Source organism: Bufo gargarizans, unplaced genomic scaffold (assembly GCF_014858855.1).
Source record: "Bufo gargarizans isolate SCDJY-AF-19 unplaced genomic scaffold, ASM1485885v1 fragScaff_scaffold_35_pilon, whole genome shotgun sequence".
Taxonomy (NCBI): Eukaryota; Metazoa; Chordata; class Amphibia; order Anura; family Bufonidae; genus Bufo; species Bufo gargarizans.
In genome coordinates, this window is record NW_025334101.1 from 79,168 (window position 1) to 97,602 (window position 18,435).

The window sequence follows — 18,435 nt, forward strand, 5'->3', positions numbered from 1 at the left end:
ATCATGCAGACAGGTCCCGGGTCCGCATTGTCCAAAGCAGATATATCGGACGCTTTCAAATTGCTCCCCATTATGCCAGCACTCTGGCAATGGCACGGTATCAGGTGGCGAGGCCTGTATTACTTTGCCACAAAACTCACCTTCGGTTCCAAGAGCAGCCCCTGGCTCTTCGACCAGCTGGCCCAAGCCCTCCACTGGGTTCTGGTACACAAGGTGCGCTGTGAATTCGTCATCCATTACCTAGACGACTTCCTACTGATTGAGGGGCCAGGGGCTGCCCCTCTGGGGCTGGGGAAGCTACTAAGGTGTTTTTCCCAGTTGGGGGTACCTGTTTCTTCCAAAAAAGTAGAGGGCCCGTCCACCGTGATCACCTTTTTGGGCATCGAGTTGGACTCCCAACGCATGTTAGCCAGGTTACCCTCGGACAAGCTAACGAGAGTCCGAGAAGTGATCCACAGGTTTTCAGCCACGTCGGTGGTCACTAAGACTGACCTTCAGTCGCTACTGGGTATGCTGAATTTTGCTATGCGCATCATTCCGCAAGGCAGAACGTTTGTATCCCGCCTGCTGGCGCTCCTAAGCACCGCCCCAGAACAGGACAGCCCAGTGCGTCTGGACAGCCAGGCCTTAGCGGATCTCCGTATGTGGGATCATTTCCTGGACCAGTGGAACGGGGTGTCCCTATTCGTCCCCAAGCTGTCGTGCCAGTCCCCCTTAGTCTTCTCGGACGCGGCAGCCGGCACAGGGTTTGCCGCTGTTTTTGGCTCACACTGGGTTGCAGACAGATGGCCGGCCGAGGCGGTACTAATCCCAGGGTTCCTCCACTCCTCGGCACTGTTTGAGCTGTACCCCATTGTGGTAGCTGCTCACGTATGGGGCAGTCTCTGGGCGAACCAGTCCGTCCTGTTTGTGACAGATAACGCAGCCGTCGTAGACATCATAAACAGTGGATCGTCAAAATCAAGCCACGTCATGGGTTTCCTTAGGCGGTTAGTTCAGCTGTCCCTACACCACCATTTCCACGTCCATAGCGCACATGTACCAGGTGAGCGAAACCTGGCTGCCGACGCCTTATCCAGGGCTAACTTTTACCGTTTCTTTCAGATCATGCCAGAGGCAGATGCGACAGGCGCCACCGTTCCTCCTCACGAGTCCTTAATGTTAACATAACCGACCACCTTGAGACGGCCCACGCTCTGATTCGCAATTCTCTCTCGCCCAACACGACTCGAGCATACCACACCGGGTGGAAGATGTTCTGCAGGTTCCAAGGGGAGCATCCTCAGGGGGAATCCAGTTTTCCAGATTACATCCTGGCGTTTATTGGCTACTGCCACTCAGTGCACAAGCTCTCCCACAGTACAGTAAGGTCATACCTAGCGGGAGTACAACATTTTCTCTCCGTCAGTCATCCCGAACAACCATCAGTTTTCGCCATACATGCTGTTAAAGCAGCACTCAAGGGCTTAAGTAAATGCGGGCCTCAAGGCCGAGGCAGTAGGCAAGCGGTCACCGGGCCCCTCTTCCGCAATCTATCCGACGTCCTGGACAGTAATCCGTTCGGGGTTTTGCCCAGCTTGGTACTCAAATCTGCCATCTATTTAGCCTTTTACGGCTTTCTGAGGCCCGGGGAGTTCACCTGCTCTTCCGGCAATAGCAAGTTCCTCACGGTCAGCCAGCTGGTCCAGAACTCCGAGGGGTTCACGTTACTGCTCAGGACGTCTAAGACCTCCCAGGTGGGCCCCCCTGTCCCGGTCTCCTTCTATCCCACTTCACACCAGTGGTGTCCCGTCACGGTGCTCCGTCAACTACGGTCCGCCTTGTCGGGGTCCGGGCCTAACAGCCCACTGTTACCCTTCGGGGTGGTTCCACTCACCACCCATCAGTTCGTGTCCCATGTCAGGTCATTGGTGGCTAGCCTGGGTGGTGACCCCTCCGCTATCTCAGGACATTCGTTCCGCATAGGCGCTGCATCTGCAGCCTCCAAGAATCAGGTACCAGCGCACGTAATTCAGAAATTAGGGCGTTGGCACTCGGCATGTTTCACCCGTTACATACCTCACCCCGATACCGAAATGTCAACAGCGTTTCAGAACCTGGCTTTGTAATTACGCCACAATAAAGTACTTTGCCTATCAGTATGTCTCTTGCCCTCTTTCAGGCGTCCCTCCACGACGCGGTTGCGGCACAACTCTGACCGCTTAGGGTTAGGTTCCCTAGGTAGGGGTCAGGTACGTACCTGGTGGCCACGACCACAAGTGTAAGGCCGATTCATTGGCCTGTATTTGTGGGAGGGGCTTGGCCGCCTATATCAGCCGCCGGCACCCTCCCACATGTGTACGACGTACGAAGTTCTCCCTCCCACCCGACCCCCTTTTTTCTGTTACTCTCAAAGGGGATGCCCTCTTTCAGGCGTCCCTCCACGACGCGGTTGCGGCACAACTCTGACCGCTTAGGGTTAGGTTCCCTAGGTAGGGGTCAGGTACGTACCTGGTGGCCACGACCACAAGTGTGCAGACAGCCTATCACACCTTATATACCCTCCGAGCCCGCTCAGCACACGTGGCTTCCTTTGTATCTATAGCGTATAGTGCCCTTCCACTGCCGCCAGTAATGGCCCCCAGTCTTCACTCACATGTAATTGGGGCCCGGCCCTGTTACTGTACTTCAGGCCTTCAGCTTCGCCCAGTCATTTAATTTGTAACTAATTCTAGTAGTGCAGCGCTGGGGCCTGATGCATGTGATATAGGTGAGTGCTCTGACGGGGCCCGGCCTGAAGTACAGTGACAGTGCCGGCCCCCAATACATGTGGGCCCAGCGGGCCCCCTCCCCCCGCCGGTTGTGGTCGCACCCTCGATCGTTTCGCCACTGGTGTATAATAAAGCAGATACTGACACAGAAGGGGGTGACAATCACAACTTTACTGAGCTCAGAAATGAACATGCAGACATGATGGAGTAATGAGAACAGGGCCCGATCCTGACGCCTCACAGCACCGCGCAGACCAGACGCTTGTCACGGAAAGGATTCTCCACAGATGGAACCGGAGAGACCAGCGGATCCGAGAGACAGTGCGACTGACAGAAGGAGAGGATGTCCGACACCACCACCGAAACCTGAGGGACACCAAGAGGATTACACAGTATTATATCAGTGATGTCACCAGCAGGGGGCGGGGCTGTGACTACCTCTCAGACAGGATACACAGGCAGGTTGTCAGCAGTAATAGATGTTCCTGTAGTATAAGGTGTGTGACCTCATGTCTGATCACATGTCATTATATCAGTGATGTCATCAGCAGGGGGCAGGGCTGTGACTACCTCTCAGACAGGATATACAGGCAGGTTGTCAGCAGTAATAGATGTTCCCGTAGTATAAGGTGTGGATCTCATGTCTGATCACATGTCATTATATCGGTGATGTCATCAGCAGGGGGCGGGGCTGTGACTACCTCTCAGACAGGATATACAGGCAGGTTGTCAGCAGTAATAGATGTTCCTGTAGGATAAGGGGTGGATCTCATGACTGATCACATGTCATTATATCAGTGATGTCATCAGCAGGGGGCGGGGCTGTGACTACCTCTCAGACAGGATATACAGGCAGGTTGTCAGCAGTAATAGATGTTCCTGTAGTATAAGGTGTGATCTCATGTCTGATCACATGTCATTATATCAGTGATGTCATCAGCAGGGGGCGGGGCTGTGACTACCTCTCAGACAGGATATACAGGCAGGTTGTCAGCAGTAATAGATGTTCCTGTAGTATAAGGTGTGGATCTCATGACTGATCACATGTCATTATATCAGTGATGTCATCAGCAGGGGGCGGGGCTGTGACTACCTCTCAGACAGGATATACAGGCAGGTTGTCAGCAGTAATAGATGTTCCTGTAGTATAAGGTGTGATCTCATGTCTGATCACATGTCATTATATCAGTGATGTCATCAGCAGGGGGCGGGGCTGTGACTACCTCTCAGACAGGATATACAGGCAGGTTGTCAGCAGTAATAGATGTTCCTGTAGTATAAGGTGTGGATCTCATGACTGATCACATGTCATTATATCAGTGATGTCATCAGCAGGGGGCGGGGCTGTGACTACCTCTCAGACAGGATATACCGGCAGGTTGTCAGCAGTAATAGATGTTCCTGTAGTATAAGGGGTGTGATCTCATGTCTGATCACATGTCATTATATCAGTGATGTCATCAGCAGGGGGCGGGGCTGTGACTACCTCTCAGACAGGATACACAGGCAGGTTGTCAGCAGTAATAGATGTTCCTGTAGTATAAGGGGTGGATCTCATGTCTGATCACATGTCATTATATCAGTGATGTCATCAGCAGGGGGCGGGGCTGTGACTACCTCTCAGACAGGATATACAGGCAGATTGTCAGCAGTAATAGATGTTCCTGTAGTATAAGGTGTGTGATCTCATGTCTGATCACATGTCATTCTATCAGTGATGTCATCAGCAGGGGGCGGGGCTGTGACTACCTCTCAGACAGGATACACAGGCAGGTTGTCAGCAGTAATAGATGTTCCTGTAGTATAAGGTGTGTGATCTCATGTCTGATCACATGTCATTCTATCAGTGATGTCATCAGCAGGGGGCGGGGCTGTGACTACCTCTCAGACAGGATATACAGGCAGGTTGTCAGCAGTAATAGATGTTCCTGTAGTATAAGGTGTGTGATCTCATGTCTGATCACATGTCATTCTATCAGTGATGTCATCAGCAGGGGGCGGGGCTGTGACTACCTCTCAGACAGGATACACAGGCAGGTTGTCAGCAGTAATAGATGTTCCTGTAGTATAAGGTGTGTGATCTCATGTCTGATCACATGTCATTATATCGGTGATGTCATCAGCAGGGGGAGGGGCTGTGACTACCTCTCAGACAGGCTATACAGGCAGGTTGTCAGCAGTAATAGATGTTCCTGTAGTATAAGGGGTGGATCTCATGTCTGATCACATGTCATTCTATCAGTGATGTCATCAGCAGGGGGCAGGGCTGTGACTACCTCTCAGACAGGATATACAGGCAGGTTGTCAGCAGTAATAGATGTTCCTGTAGTATAAGGGGTGTGATCTCATGTCTGATCACATGTCATTATATCAGTGATGTCATCAGCAGGGGGCGGGGCTGTGACTACCTCTCAGACAGGATATACAGGCAGGTTGTCAGCAGTAATAGATGCTCCTGTAGTATAAGGTGTGTGATCTCATGTCTGATCACATGTCATTATATCGGTGATGTCATCAGCAGGGGGCGGGGCTGCGACTACCTCTCAGACAGGATATACAGGCAGGTTGTCAGCAGTAATAGATGTTCCTGTAGTATAAGGTGTGGATCTCATGTCTGATCACATGTCATTATATCAGTGATGTCATCAGCAGGGGGCGGGGCTGTGACTACCTCTCAGACAGGATATACAGGCAGGTTGTCAGCAGTAATAGATGTTCCTGTAGTATAAGGGGTGGATCTCATGTCTGATCACATGTCATTATATCAGTGATGTCATCAGCAGGGGGCGGGGCTGTGACAACCTCTCAGACAGGATATACAGGCAGGTTGTCAGCAGTAATAGATGTTCCTGTAGTATAAGGTGTGTGATCTCATGTCTGATCACATGTCATTATATCAGTGATGTCATCAGCAGGGGGCGGGGCTGTGACTACCTCTCAGACAGGATATACAGGCAGGTTGTCAGCAGTAATAGATGTTCCTGTAGTATAAGGGGTGGATCTCATGTCTGATCACATGTCATTATATCAGTGATGTCATCAGCAGGGGGCGGGGCTGTGACAACCTCTCAGACAGGATATACAGGCAGGTTGTCAGCAGTAATAGATGTTCCTGTAGTATAAGGTGTGTGATCTCATGTCTGATCACATGTCATTATATCAGTGATGTCATCAGCAGGGGGCGGGGCTGTGGCTAACCCTCAGACAGGATACACAGGCAGGTTGTCAGCAGTAATAGATGTTCCTGTGGTATAAGGGGTGGATCTCATGTCTGATCACATGTCATTATATCAGTGATGTCATCAGCAGGGGGCGGGGCTGTGACTACCTCTCAGACAGGATATACAGGCAGGTTGTCAGCAGTAATAGATGTTCCTGTAGTATAAGGGGTGGATCTCATGTCTGATCACATGTCATTATATCAGTGATGTCATCAGCAGGGGGCGGGGCTGTGACAACCTCTCAGACAGGATATACAGGCAGGTTGTCAGCAGTAATAGATGTTCCTGTAGTATAAGGTGTGTGATCTCATGTCTGATCACATGTCATTATATCAGTGATGTCATCAGCAGGGGGCGGGGCTGTGATTAACCCTCAGACAGGATATACAGGCAGGTTGTCAGCAGTAATAGATGTTCCTGTAGTATAAGGTGTGTGATCTCATGTCTGATCACATGTCATTCTATCAGTGATGTCATCAGCAGGGGGCAGGGCTGTGACTACCTCTCAGACAGGATATACAGGCAGGTTGTCAGCAGTAATAGATGCTCCTGTAGTATAAGGTGTGGATCTCATGTCTGATCACATGTCATTATATCAGTGATGTCATCAGCAGGGGGCGGGGCTGTGACTACCTCTCAGACAGGATATACAGGCAGGTTGTCAGCAGTAATAGATGCTCCTGTAGTATAAGGTGTGGATCTCATGTCTGATCACATGTCATTATATCAGTGATGTCATCAGCAGGGGGCGGGGCTGTGACTACCTCTCAGACAGGATATACAGGCAGGTTGTCAGCAGTAATAGATGTTCCTGTAGTATAAGGTGTGGATCTCATGTCTGATCACATGTCATTATATCAGTGATGTCATCAGCAGAGGGCGGGGCTGTGACTAACCCTCAGACAGGATATACAGGCAGGTTGTCAGCAGTAATAGATGCTCCTGTAGTATAAGGTGTGGATCTCATGTCTGATCACATGTCATTATATCAGTGATGTCATCAGCAGGGGGCGGGGCTGTGACTACCTCTCAGACAGGATATACAGGCAGGTTGTCAGCAGTAATAGATGTTCCTGTAGTATAAGGTGTGGATCTCATGTCTGATCACATGTCATTATATCAGTGATGTCATCAGCAGGGGGCGGGGCTGTGACTAACTCTCAGACAGGATATACAGGCAGGTTGTCAGCAGTAATAGATGTTCCTGTAGTATAAGGGGTGTGATCTCATGTCTGATCACATGTCAGTATATCAGTGATGTCATCAGCAGGGGGCGGGGCTGTGACAACCTCTCAGACAGGATATACAGGCAGGTTGTCAGCAGTAATAGATGTTCCTGTAGTATAAGGGGTGGATCTCATGTCTGATCACATGTCATTATATCAGTGATGTCATCAGCAGGGGGCGGGGCTGTGACTACCTCTCAGACAGGATATACAGGCAGGTTGTCAGCAGTAATAGATGTTCCTGTAGTATAAGGTGTGGATCTCATGTCTGATCACATGTCATTATATCGGTGATGTCATCAGCAGGGGGCGGGGCTGTGACTACCTCTCAGACAGGATATACAGGCAGGTTGTCAGCAGTAATAGATGTTCCTGTAGTATAAGGTGTGGATCTCATGTCTGATCACATGTCATTATATCAGTGATGTCATCAGCAGGGGGCGGGGCTGTGACAACCTCTCAGACAGGATATACAGGCAGGTTGTCAGCAGTAATAGATGTTCCTGTAGTATAAGGGGTGGATCTCATGTCTGATCACATGTCATTATATCAGTGATGTCATCAGCAGGGGGCGGGGCTGTGACTACCTCTCAGACAGGATATACAGGCAGGTTGTCAGCAGTAATAGATGTTCCTGTAGTATAAGGTGTGGATCTCATGTCTGATCACATGTCATTATATCAGTGATGTCATCAGCAGGGGGCGGGGCTGTGACTACCTCTCAGACAGGATATACAGGCAGGTTGTCAGCAGTAATAGATGTTCCTGTAGTATAAGGTGTGGATCTCATGTCTGATCACATGTCATTATATCAGTGATGTCATCAGCAGGGGGCGGGGCTGTGACTACCTCTCAGACAGGATGTACAGGCAGGTTGTCAGCAGTAATAGATGTTCCTGTGGTATAAGGGGTGGATCTCATGTCTGATCACATGTCATTATATCAGTGATGTCATCAGCAGGGGGCGGGGCTGTGACTACCTCTCAGACAGGATATACAGGCAGGTTGTCAGCAGTAATAGATGTTCCTGTAGTATAAGGTGTGGATCTCATGGCTGATCACATGTCATTATATCAGTGATGTCATCAGCAGGGGGCGGGGCTGTGACTACCTCTCAGACAGGATATACAGGCAGGTTGTCAGCAGTAATAGATGTTCCTGTAGTATAAGGTGTGGATCTCATGTCTGATCACATGTCATTATATCAGTGATGTCATCAGCAGGGGGCGGGGCTGTGACTACCTCTCAGACAGGATATACCGGCAGGTTGTCAGCAGTAATAGATGTTCCTGTAGTATCAGGTGTGGATCTCATGTCTGATCACATGTCAGTATATCAGTGATGTCATCAGCAGGGGGCGGGGCTGTGACTACCTCTCAGACAGGATATATAGGCAGGTTGTCAGCAGTAATAGATGTTCCTGTAGTATAAGGTGTGGATCTCATGTCTGATCACATGTCATTATATCAGTGATGTCATCAGCAGAGGGCGGGGCTGTGACTACCTCTCAGACAGGATATACAGGCAGGTTGTCAGCAGTAATAGATGTTCCTGTAGTATAAGGTGTGTGATCTCATGGCTGATCACATGTCATTATATCAGTGATGTCATCAGCAGGGGGCGGGGCTGTGACAACCCCTCAGACAGGATATACAGGCAGGTTGTCAGCAGTAATAGATGTTCCTGTAGTATAAGGTGTGGATCTCATGTCTGATCACATGTCATTATATCACAATGTGATTAGTAGAACTACAGGTAACAGCACACTGCTAGTGAATTGCACAAAGATATAAGCAAACACTGAAAAAATAATAACTGCTTGGTGGCCATACTTACTGCAGTTAGAAGCTCTTTGAGCATATAATTGATCAAACATATGTCGAGCCCATCTACCAGGCGTCAAGGTGGCTTCTCATCAGATGGGGCCTACTCTAACATGTCTCTCCTGGGCTTACAGCCTACAATCTGGGCAAAGTAGCACCAGCTGTATCCTACCCATGCCTCTCCCCGGCTGTCAGCCTGCAGTGTGGGCAAAGTAGCACCAGCTGTATCCTACCCATGCCTCTCCCCGGCTGTCAGCCTGCAGTGTGGGCAAAGTAGCACCAGCTATATCCTACCCATGCCTCTCCCCGGCTGTCAGCCTGCAGTGTGGGCAAAGTAGCACCAGCTGTATCCTACCCATGCCTCTCCCCGGCTGTCAGCCTGCAGTGTGGGCAAAGTAGCACCAGCTGTATCCTACCCATGCCTCTCCCCGGCTGTCAGCCTGCAGTGTGGGCAAAGTAGCACCAGCTGTATCCTACCCATGCCTCTCCCCGGCTGTCAGCCTGCAGTGTGGGCAAAGTAGCACCAGCTGTATCCTACCCATGCCTCTCCCCGGCTGTCAGCCTGCAGTGTGGGCTGAGTAGCACCCAGCTATATCCTACCCATGCCTCTCCCCGGCTGTCAGCCTGCAGTGTGGGCAAAGTAGGATACAGCTGTACAAGCTATCTAATTAAAACCAGATGGTAAATGGGAGGTGGTGCACGGTTCAGTCTCACCACCAGTAATCTGTGATTAGTAGAACTACAGGTAACAGCACACTGCTAGTCAATTGCACAAAGGCCCCATCTGATGAGCAGCCACCTTGACGTCTGGTAGATGGGCTCGACATATGTTTGATCAATTATATGCGCAAAGAGCTTCTGACTGCAGTAAGTATGGCCACCAAGCCGCTATTGTTTTTTCAGTGTTTGCTTATATCTTTGTGCAATTGTCATTATATCAGTGATGTCATCAGCAGGGGGCGGGGCTGTGACTTCCTCTCTGATGTATTTATGGGCGGAGTCAATTGAGTGCCACATCATACACTATACACTGTGTGCACAATTATTAGGCAGGTTGTATTTTTGAGGATTAAATGTAATTATTGAACAGCTCCAGGGCCGTCGCTCAGAATATTTCTGATAGTAAAAGTGCGGTTTTGGCTTTTTTAGGAGGATATCGATTATTGGGTAATATTTTCTTAATGTGAGAAAAATAAACATCTGAAAATTTATAAACAAACATTTCTGATATTTCTAAAAAAAACTCGGGGTCATTTACTGGAAGTGAAGTTATACCTGGTGGTGGCGCCAACAGATCCGCGCCGATCTACGGCTAGGGCTACACAGGACACGGGTCGCAGGATACTTCTATAACGATAGTCCATGGTATCGCACTGTGACATGTGACACGGGTCGCACGATACTTCTATAACGATAGTCCATGGTATCGCACTGTGACATGTGACACGGGTCGCAGGATACTTCTATAATGATAGTCCATGGTATCGCACTGTGACATGTGACACGGGTCGCAGGATACTTCTATAACGATAGTCCATGGTATCGCACTGTGACATGTGACACGGGTCGCAGGATACTTCTATAAAGATAGTCCATGGTATCGCGCTGTGACATGTGACACGGGTCGCAGGATACTTCTATAACGATAGTCCATGGTATCGCACTGTGACATGTGACACGGGTCGCAGGATACTTCTATCACGATAGTCCATGGTATCGCACTGTGACATGTGACACGGGTCGCAGGATACTTCTATAACGATAGTCCATGGTATCGCACTGTGACATGTGACACGGGTCGCAGGATACTTCTATCACGATAGTCCATGGTATCGCACTGTGACATGTGACACGGGTCGCAGGATACTTCTATCCGATAGTCCATGGTATCGCAACTGTGACATTGTGACACGGGTCGCAGGATACTTCTATCACGATAGTCCATGGTATCGCACTGTGACATGTGGACACGGGTCGCAGGATACTTCTATCACGATAGTCCATGGTATCGCACTGTGACATGTGACACGGGTCGCAGGATACTTCTATCACGATAGTCCATGGTATCGCACTGTGACATGTGACACGGGTCGCAGGATACTTCTATCACGATAGTCCATGGTATCGCACTGTGACATGTGACACGGGTCGCAGGATACTTCTATCACGATAGTCCATGGTATCGCACTGTGACATGTGACACGGGTCGCAGGATACTTCTATCACGATAGTCCATGGTATCGCACTGTGACATGTGACACGGGTCGCAGGATACTTCTATAACGATAGTCCATGGTATCGCACTGTGACATGTGACACGGGTCGCAGGATACTTCTATAACGATAGTCCATGGTATCGCACTGTGACATGTGACACGGTCGCAGGATACTTCTATAACGATAGTCCATGGTATCGCACTGTGACATGTGACACGGGTCGCAGGATACTTCTATAACGATAGTCCATGGTATCGCACTGTGAAATGTGACACGGGTCGCAGGATACTTCTATAACTGATAGTCCATGGTATCGCACTGTGACATGTGACCACGGGTCGCACGGATACTTCTATCACGATAGTCCATGGTATCGCACTGTGACATGTGACACGGGTCGCAGGATACTTCTATCACGATAGTCCATGGTATCGCACTGTGACATGTGACACGGGTGCAGGATCTTCTATAACGATAGTCCATGGTATCGCCTGTTACATGTGACACGGGTCGCAGGATACTTCTATAACGTAGTCCATGGTATCGCACTGTGACATGTGACACGGGTCGCAGGATACTTCTATAACGATAGTCCATGGTATCGCACTGTGACATGTGACACGGGTCGCAGGATACTTCTATAACGATAGTCCATGGTATCGCACTGTGACATGTGACACGGGTCGCAGGATACTTCTATAACGATAGTCCATGGTATCGCACTGTGACATGTGACACGGGTCGCAGGATACTTCTATAACGATAGTCCATGGTATCGCACTGTGACATGTGACACGGGTCGCAGGATACTTCTATAACGATAGTCCATGGTATCGCACTGTGACATGTGACACGGGTCGCAGGATACTTCTATAACGATAGTCCATGGTATCGCACTGTGACATGTGACACGGGTCGCAGGATACTTCTATCACGATAGTCCATGGTACGGCACTGTGACATGTGACACGGTCGCAGGATACTTCTATCACGATAGTCCATGGTATCGCACTGTGACATGTGATACGGGTCGCAGGATACTTCTATAATGATAGTCCATGGTATCGCACTGTGACATGTGACACGGGTCGCAGGATACTTCTATCACGATAGTCCATGGTATCGCACTGTGACATGTGACTAGGGTCGCAGGATACTTCTATAATGATAGTCCATGGTATCGCACTGTGACATGTGACACGGGTCGCAGGATACTTCTATCACGATAGTCCATGGTATCGCACTGTGACATGTGACACGGGTCGCAGGATACTTCTATAACGATAGTCCATGGTATCGCACTGTGACATGTGACACGGGTCGCAGGATACTTCTATCACGATAGTCCATGGTATCGCACTGTGACATGTGACACGGGTCGCAGGATACTTCTATAACGATAGTCCATGGTATCGCACTGTGACATGTGACACGGGTCGCAGGATACTTCTATAACGATAGTCCATGGTATCGCACTGTGACATGTGACACGGGTCGCAGGATACTTCTATAATGATAGTCCATGGTATCGCACTGTGACATGTGACACGGGTCGCAGGATACTTCTATACGATAGCCATGGTATCGCACTGTGACATGTGACACGGGTCGCAGGATACTTCTATAACGATAGTCCCATGGTATCGCACTGTGACATGTGACACGGGTCGCAGGATACTTCTATAATGATAGTCCATGGTATCGCACTGTGACATGTGACACGGGTCGCAGGATACTTCTATAACGATAGTCCATGGTATCGCACTGTGACATGTGACACGGGTCGCAGGATACTTCTATAACGATAGTCAATGGTATCGCACTGTGACATGTGACACGGGTCGCAGGATACTTCTATAACGATAGTCCATGGTATCGCACTGTGACATGTGGACACGGGTCGCAGGATACTTCTATAACGATAGTCCATGGTATCGCACTGTGACATGTGACACGGGTCGCAGGATACTTTCTATCACGATAGTCCATGGTATCGCACTGTGACATGTGACACGGGTCGCAGGATACTTCTATATGATAGTCCATGGTATCGCACTGTGACATGTGACACGGGTCGCAGGATACTTCTATCACGATAGTCCATGGTATCGCACTGTGACATGTGACACGGGTCGCAGGATACTTCTATCACGATAGTCCATGGTATCGCACTGTGACATGTGACACGGGTCGCAGGATACTTCTATCACGATAGTCCATGGTATCGCACTGTGACATGTGACACGGGTCGCAGGATACTTCTATCACGATAGTCCATGGTATCGCACTGTGACATGTGAACACGGGTCGCAGGATACTTCTATCACGATAGTCCATGGTATCGCACTGTGACATGTGACACGGGTCGCAGGATACTTCTATCACGATAGTCCATGGTATCGCACTGTGACATGTGACACGGGTCGCAGGATACTTCTATACGATAGTCCATGGTATCGCACTGTGACATGTGACACGGGTCGCAGGATACTTCTATCACGATAGTCCATGGTATCGCACTGTGACATGTGACACGGGTCGCAGGATACTTCTATCACGATAGTCCATGGTATCGCACTGTGACATGTGACACGGGTCGCAGGATACTTCTATCACGATAGTCCATGGTATCGCACTGTGACATGTGACACGGGTCGCAGGATACTTCTATCACGATAGTCCATGGTATCGCACTGTGACATGTGACACGGGTCGCAGGATACTTCTATCACGATAGTCCATGGTATCGCACTGTGACATGTGACACGGGTCGCAGGATACTTCTATCACGATAGTCCATGGTATCGCACTGTGACATGTGACACGGGTCGCAGGATACTTCTATCACGATAGTCCATGGTATCGCACTGTGACATGTGACACGGGTCGCAGGATACTTCTATAACGATAGTCCATGGTATCGCACTGTGACATGTGACACGGGTCGCAGGATACTTCTATCACGATAGTCCATGGTATCGCACTGTGACATGTGACACGGGTCGCAGGATACTTCTATAACGATAGTCCATGGTATCGCACTGTGACATGTGACACGGGTCGCAGGATACTTCTATAACTGATAGTCCATGGTATCGCACTGTGACATGTGACACGGGTCGCAGGATACTTCTATCACGATAGTCCATGGTATCGCACTGTGACATGTGACACGGGTCGCAGGATACTTCTATAACGATAGTCCATGGTATCGCACTGTGACATGTGACACGGGTCGCAGGATACTTCTATAACGATAGTCCATGGTATCGCACTGTGACATGTGACACGGGTCGCAGGATACTTCTATAACGATAGTCCATGGTATCGCACTGTGACATGTGACACGGGTCGCAGGATACTTCTATAACGATAGTCCATGGTATCGCACTGTGACATGTGACACGGGTCGCAGGATACTTCTATAACGATAGTCCATGGTATCGCACTGTGACATGTGATACGGGTCGCAGGATACTTCTATACGATAGTCCATGGTATCGCACTGTGACATGTGACACGGGTCGCAGGATACTTCTATCACGATAGTCCCATGGTATCGCACTGTGACATGTGACACGGGTCGCAGGATACTTCTATAACGATAGTCCATGGTATCGCACTGTGACATGTGACACGGGTCGCAGGATACTTCTATCACGATAGTCCATGGTATCGCACTGTGACATGTGACACGGGTCGCAGGATACTTCTATAACGATAGTCCATGGTATCGCACTGTGACATGTGACACGGGTCGCAGGATACTTCTATACTGATAGTCCATGGTATCGCACTGTGACATGTGACACGGGGTCGCAGGATACTTCTATAACGATAGTCCATGGTATCGCACTGTGACATGTGACTACGGGTCGCAGGATACTCTATAATCGATAGTCCATGGTATCGCACTGTGACATGTGACCCGGGTCGCAGGATACTTCTATCACGATAGTCCATGGTATCGCACTGTGACATGTGACACGGGTCGCAGGATACTTCTATAACGATAGTCCATGTATAGCACTGTGACATGTGACACGGGTCGCCGATACTTCTATAACGATAGTCCATGGTATCGCACTGTGACATGTGACACGGGTCGCAGGATACTTCTATAACGATAGTCCATGGTATCGCACTGGGACATGTGACACGGGTCGCAGGATACTTCTATAACGATAGTCCATGGTATCGCACTGTGACATGTGACACGGGTCGCAGGATACTTCTATAACGATAGTCCATGTATCGCACTGTGACATGTGACACGGGTCGCAGGATACTTCTATAACGATAGTCCATGGTATCGCACTGTGACATGTGACACGGGTCGCAGGATACTTCTATAACGATAGTCCATGGTATCGCACTGTGACATGTGACACGGGTCGCAGGATACTTCTATAACGATAGTCCATGGTATCGCACTGTGACATGTGACACGGGTCGCAGGATACTTCTATAACGATAGTCCATGGTATCGCACTGTGACATTGACACGGGTCGCAGGATACTTCTATAATCGATAGTCCATGGTATCGCACTGTGACATGTGACACGGGTCGCAGGATACTTCTATAACTGATAGTCCATGGTATCGCACTGTGACATGTGACACGGGTCGCAGGATACTTCTATAACGATAGTCCATGGTATCGCACTGTGACATGTGACACGGGTCGCAGGATACTTCTATAACGATAGTCCATGGTATCGCACTGTGACATGTGACACGGGTCGCAGGATACTTCTATACGATAGTCCATGGTATCGCACTGTGACATGTGACACGGGTCGCAGGATACTTCTATAACGATAGTCCATGGTATCGCACTGTGACATGTGACACGGGTCGCAGGATACTTCTATAACGATAGTCCATGGTATCGCACTGTGACATGTGACACGGGTCGCAGGATACTTCTATAACGATAGTCCATGGTATCGCACTGTGACATGTGACACGGGTCGCAGGATACTTCTATCACGATAGTCCATGGTATCGCACTGTGACATGTGACACGGGTCGCAGGATACTTCTATCACGATAGTCCATGGTATCGCACTGTGACAATGTGATACGGGTCGCAGGATACTTCTATCACGATAGTCCATGGTATCGCACTGTGACATGTGACACGGGTCGCAGGATACTTCTATCATGATAGTCCATGGTATCGCACTGTGACATGTGACACGGGTCGCAGGTACTTCTACACGATAGTCCATGGTATCGCACTGTGACATGTGACACGGGTCGCAGGATACTTCTATAATGATAGTCCATGGTATCGCACTGTGACATGTGACACGGGTCGCAGGATACTTCTATAACTGATAGTCCATGGTATCGCACTGTGACATGTGACACGGGTCGCAGGATACTTCTATAACGATAGTCCTGGTATCGCACTGTGACATGTGACACGGGTCGCAGGATACTTCTATAACGATAGTCCATGGTATCGCACTGTGACATGTGACACGGGTCGCAGGATACTTCTATAACGATAGTCCATGGTATCGCACTGTGACATGTGACACGGGTCGCAGGATACTTCTATAACGATAGTCCATGGTATCGCACTGTGACATGTGACACGGGTCGCAGGATACTTCTATACGATAGTCCATGGTATCGCACTGTGACATGTGACACGGGTCGCAGGATACTTCTATAACGATAGTCCATGGTATCGCACTGTGACATGTGACACGGGTCGCAGGATACTTCTATAACGATAGTCCATGGTATCGCACTGTGACATGTGACACGGGTCGCAGGATACTTCTATACGATAGTCCATGGTATCGCACTGTGACATGTGACACGGGTCGCAGGATACTTCTATACGATAGTCCATGGTATCGCACTGTGACATGTGACACGGGTCGCAGGATACTTCTATAACGATAGTCCATGGTATCGCACTGTGACATGTGACACGGGTCGCAGGATACTTCTATACGATAGTCCATGGTATCGCACTGTGACATGTGACCACGGGTCGCAGGATACTTCTATCACGATAGCCCATGGTATCGCACTGTGACATCTGTGACACGGGTCGCAGGATACTTCTATCACGATAGTCCATGGTATCGCACTGTGACATGTGACACGGGTCGCAGGATACTTCTATAACGATAGTCCATGGTATCGCACTGTGTACATGTGACACGGGTCGCAGCGATACTTCTATCACGATTAGTCCATGGTATCGCACTGTGACATGTGACACGGGTCGCAGGATACTTCTATAACGATAGCTCCATGGATCGCACTGTGACATGTGAACGGGTCGCAGGATACTTCTATAACGATAGTCCATGGTATCGCACTGTGACCATGTGACACGGGGTCGCAGGATACTTCTATAACGATAGTCCATGGTATCGCACTGTGACATGTGACACGGGTCGCTCGGATACTTCCTATAACGATAGTCCATGGTATCGCACTGCTGACATGTGACACGGGTCGCAGATACTTCTATCACGATAGTCCATGGTATCGCACTGTGACATGTGACACGGGTCGCAGGATACTTCTATAACGATAGTCCATGGTATCGCACTGTGACATGTGACACGGGTCGCAGGATACTTCTATAACGATAGTCCATGGTATCGCACTGTGACATGTGACACGGGTCGCAGGATACTTCCTATAACGATAGTCCATGGTATCGCACTGTGACATGTGACACGGGTCGCAGGATACTTCTATCATAGATAGTCCATGGTATCGCACTGTGACATGTGACACGGGTCGCAGGATACTTCTATCACATAGTCCATGGTATCGCACTGTGACATGTGACACGGGTCGCAGGATACTTCTATAACGATAGTCCATGGTATCGCACTGTGACATGTGACACGGGTCGCAGGATACTTCTATAACGATAGTCCATGGTATCGCACTGTGACATGTGACACGGGTCGCAGGATACTTCTATAACGATAGTCCATGGTATCGCACTGTGACATGTGACACGGGTCGCAGGATACTTCTATAACGATAGTCCATGGTATCGCACTGTGACATGTGACACGGGTCGCAGGATACTTCTATCGATAGTCCATGGTATCGCACTGTGACATGTGACACGGGTCGCAGGATACTTCTATAACGATAGTCCATGGTATCGCACTGTGACATGTGACACGGGTCGCAGGATACTTCTAT

General features: G+C 49.4%; 1 protein-coding gene across 3 annotated transcripts in view; it reads right to left on the reverse strand.

Annotated features, from left to right (window-relative positions):
• Positions 1-2,911: 2,911 nt before the first annotated feature.
• LOC122922438 (guanine nucleotide-binding protein G(I)/G(S)/G(O) subunit gamma-8-like) overlaps positions 2,912-18,435 on the reverse strand; it is an 81,960-nt gene continuing 66,436 nt past the window's right edge. For all 3 annotated transcript variants that reach the window (XM_044273049.1, XM_044273050.1, XM_044273051.1), the window contains one exon: positions 2,912-3,116. In XM_044273049.1, the coding sequence (XP_044128984.1) occupies positions 3,016-3,116 (101 nt within the window). In that variant the 3' untranslated portion in view covers positions 2,912-3,015. The remainder of the gene's footprint in view (positions 3,117-18,435) is intronic.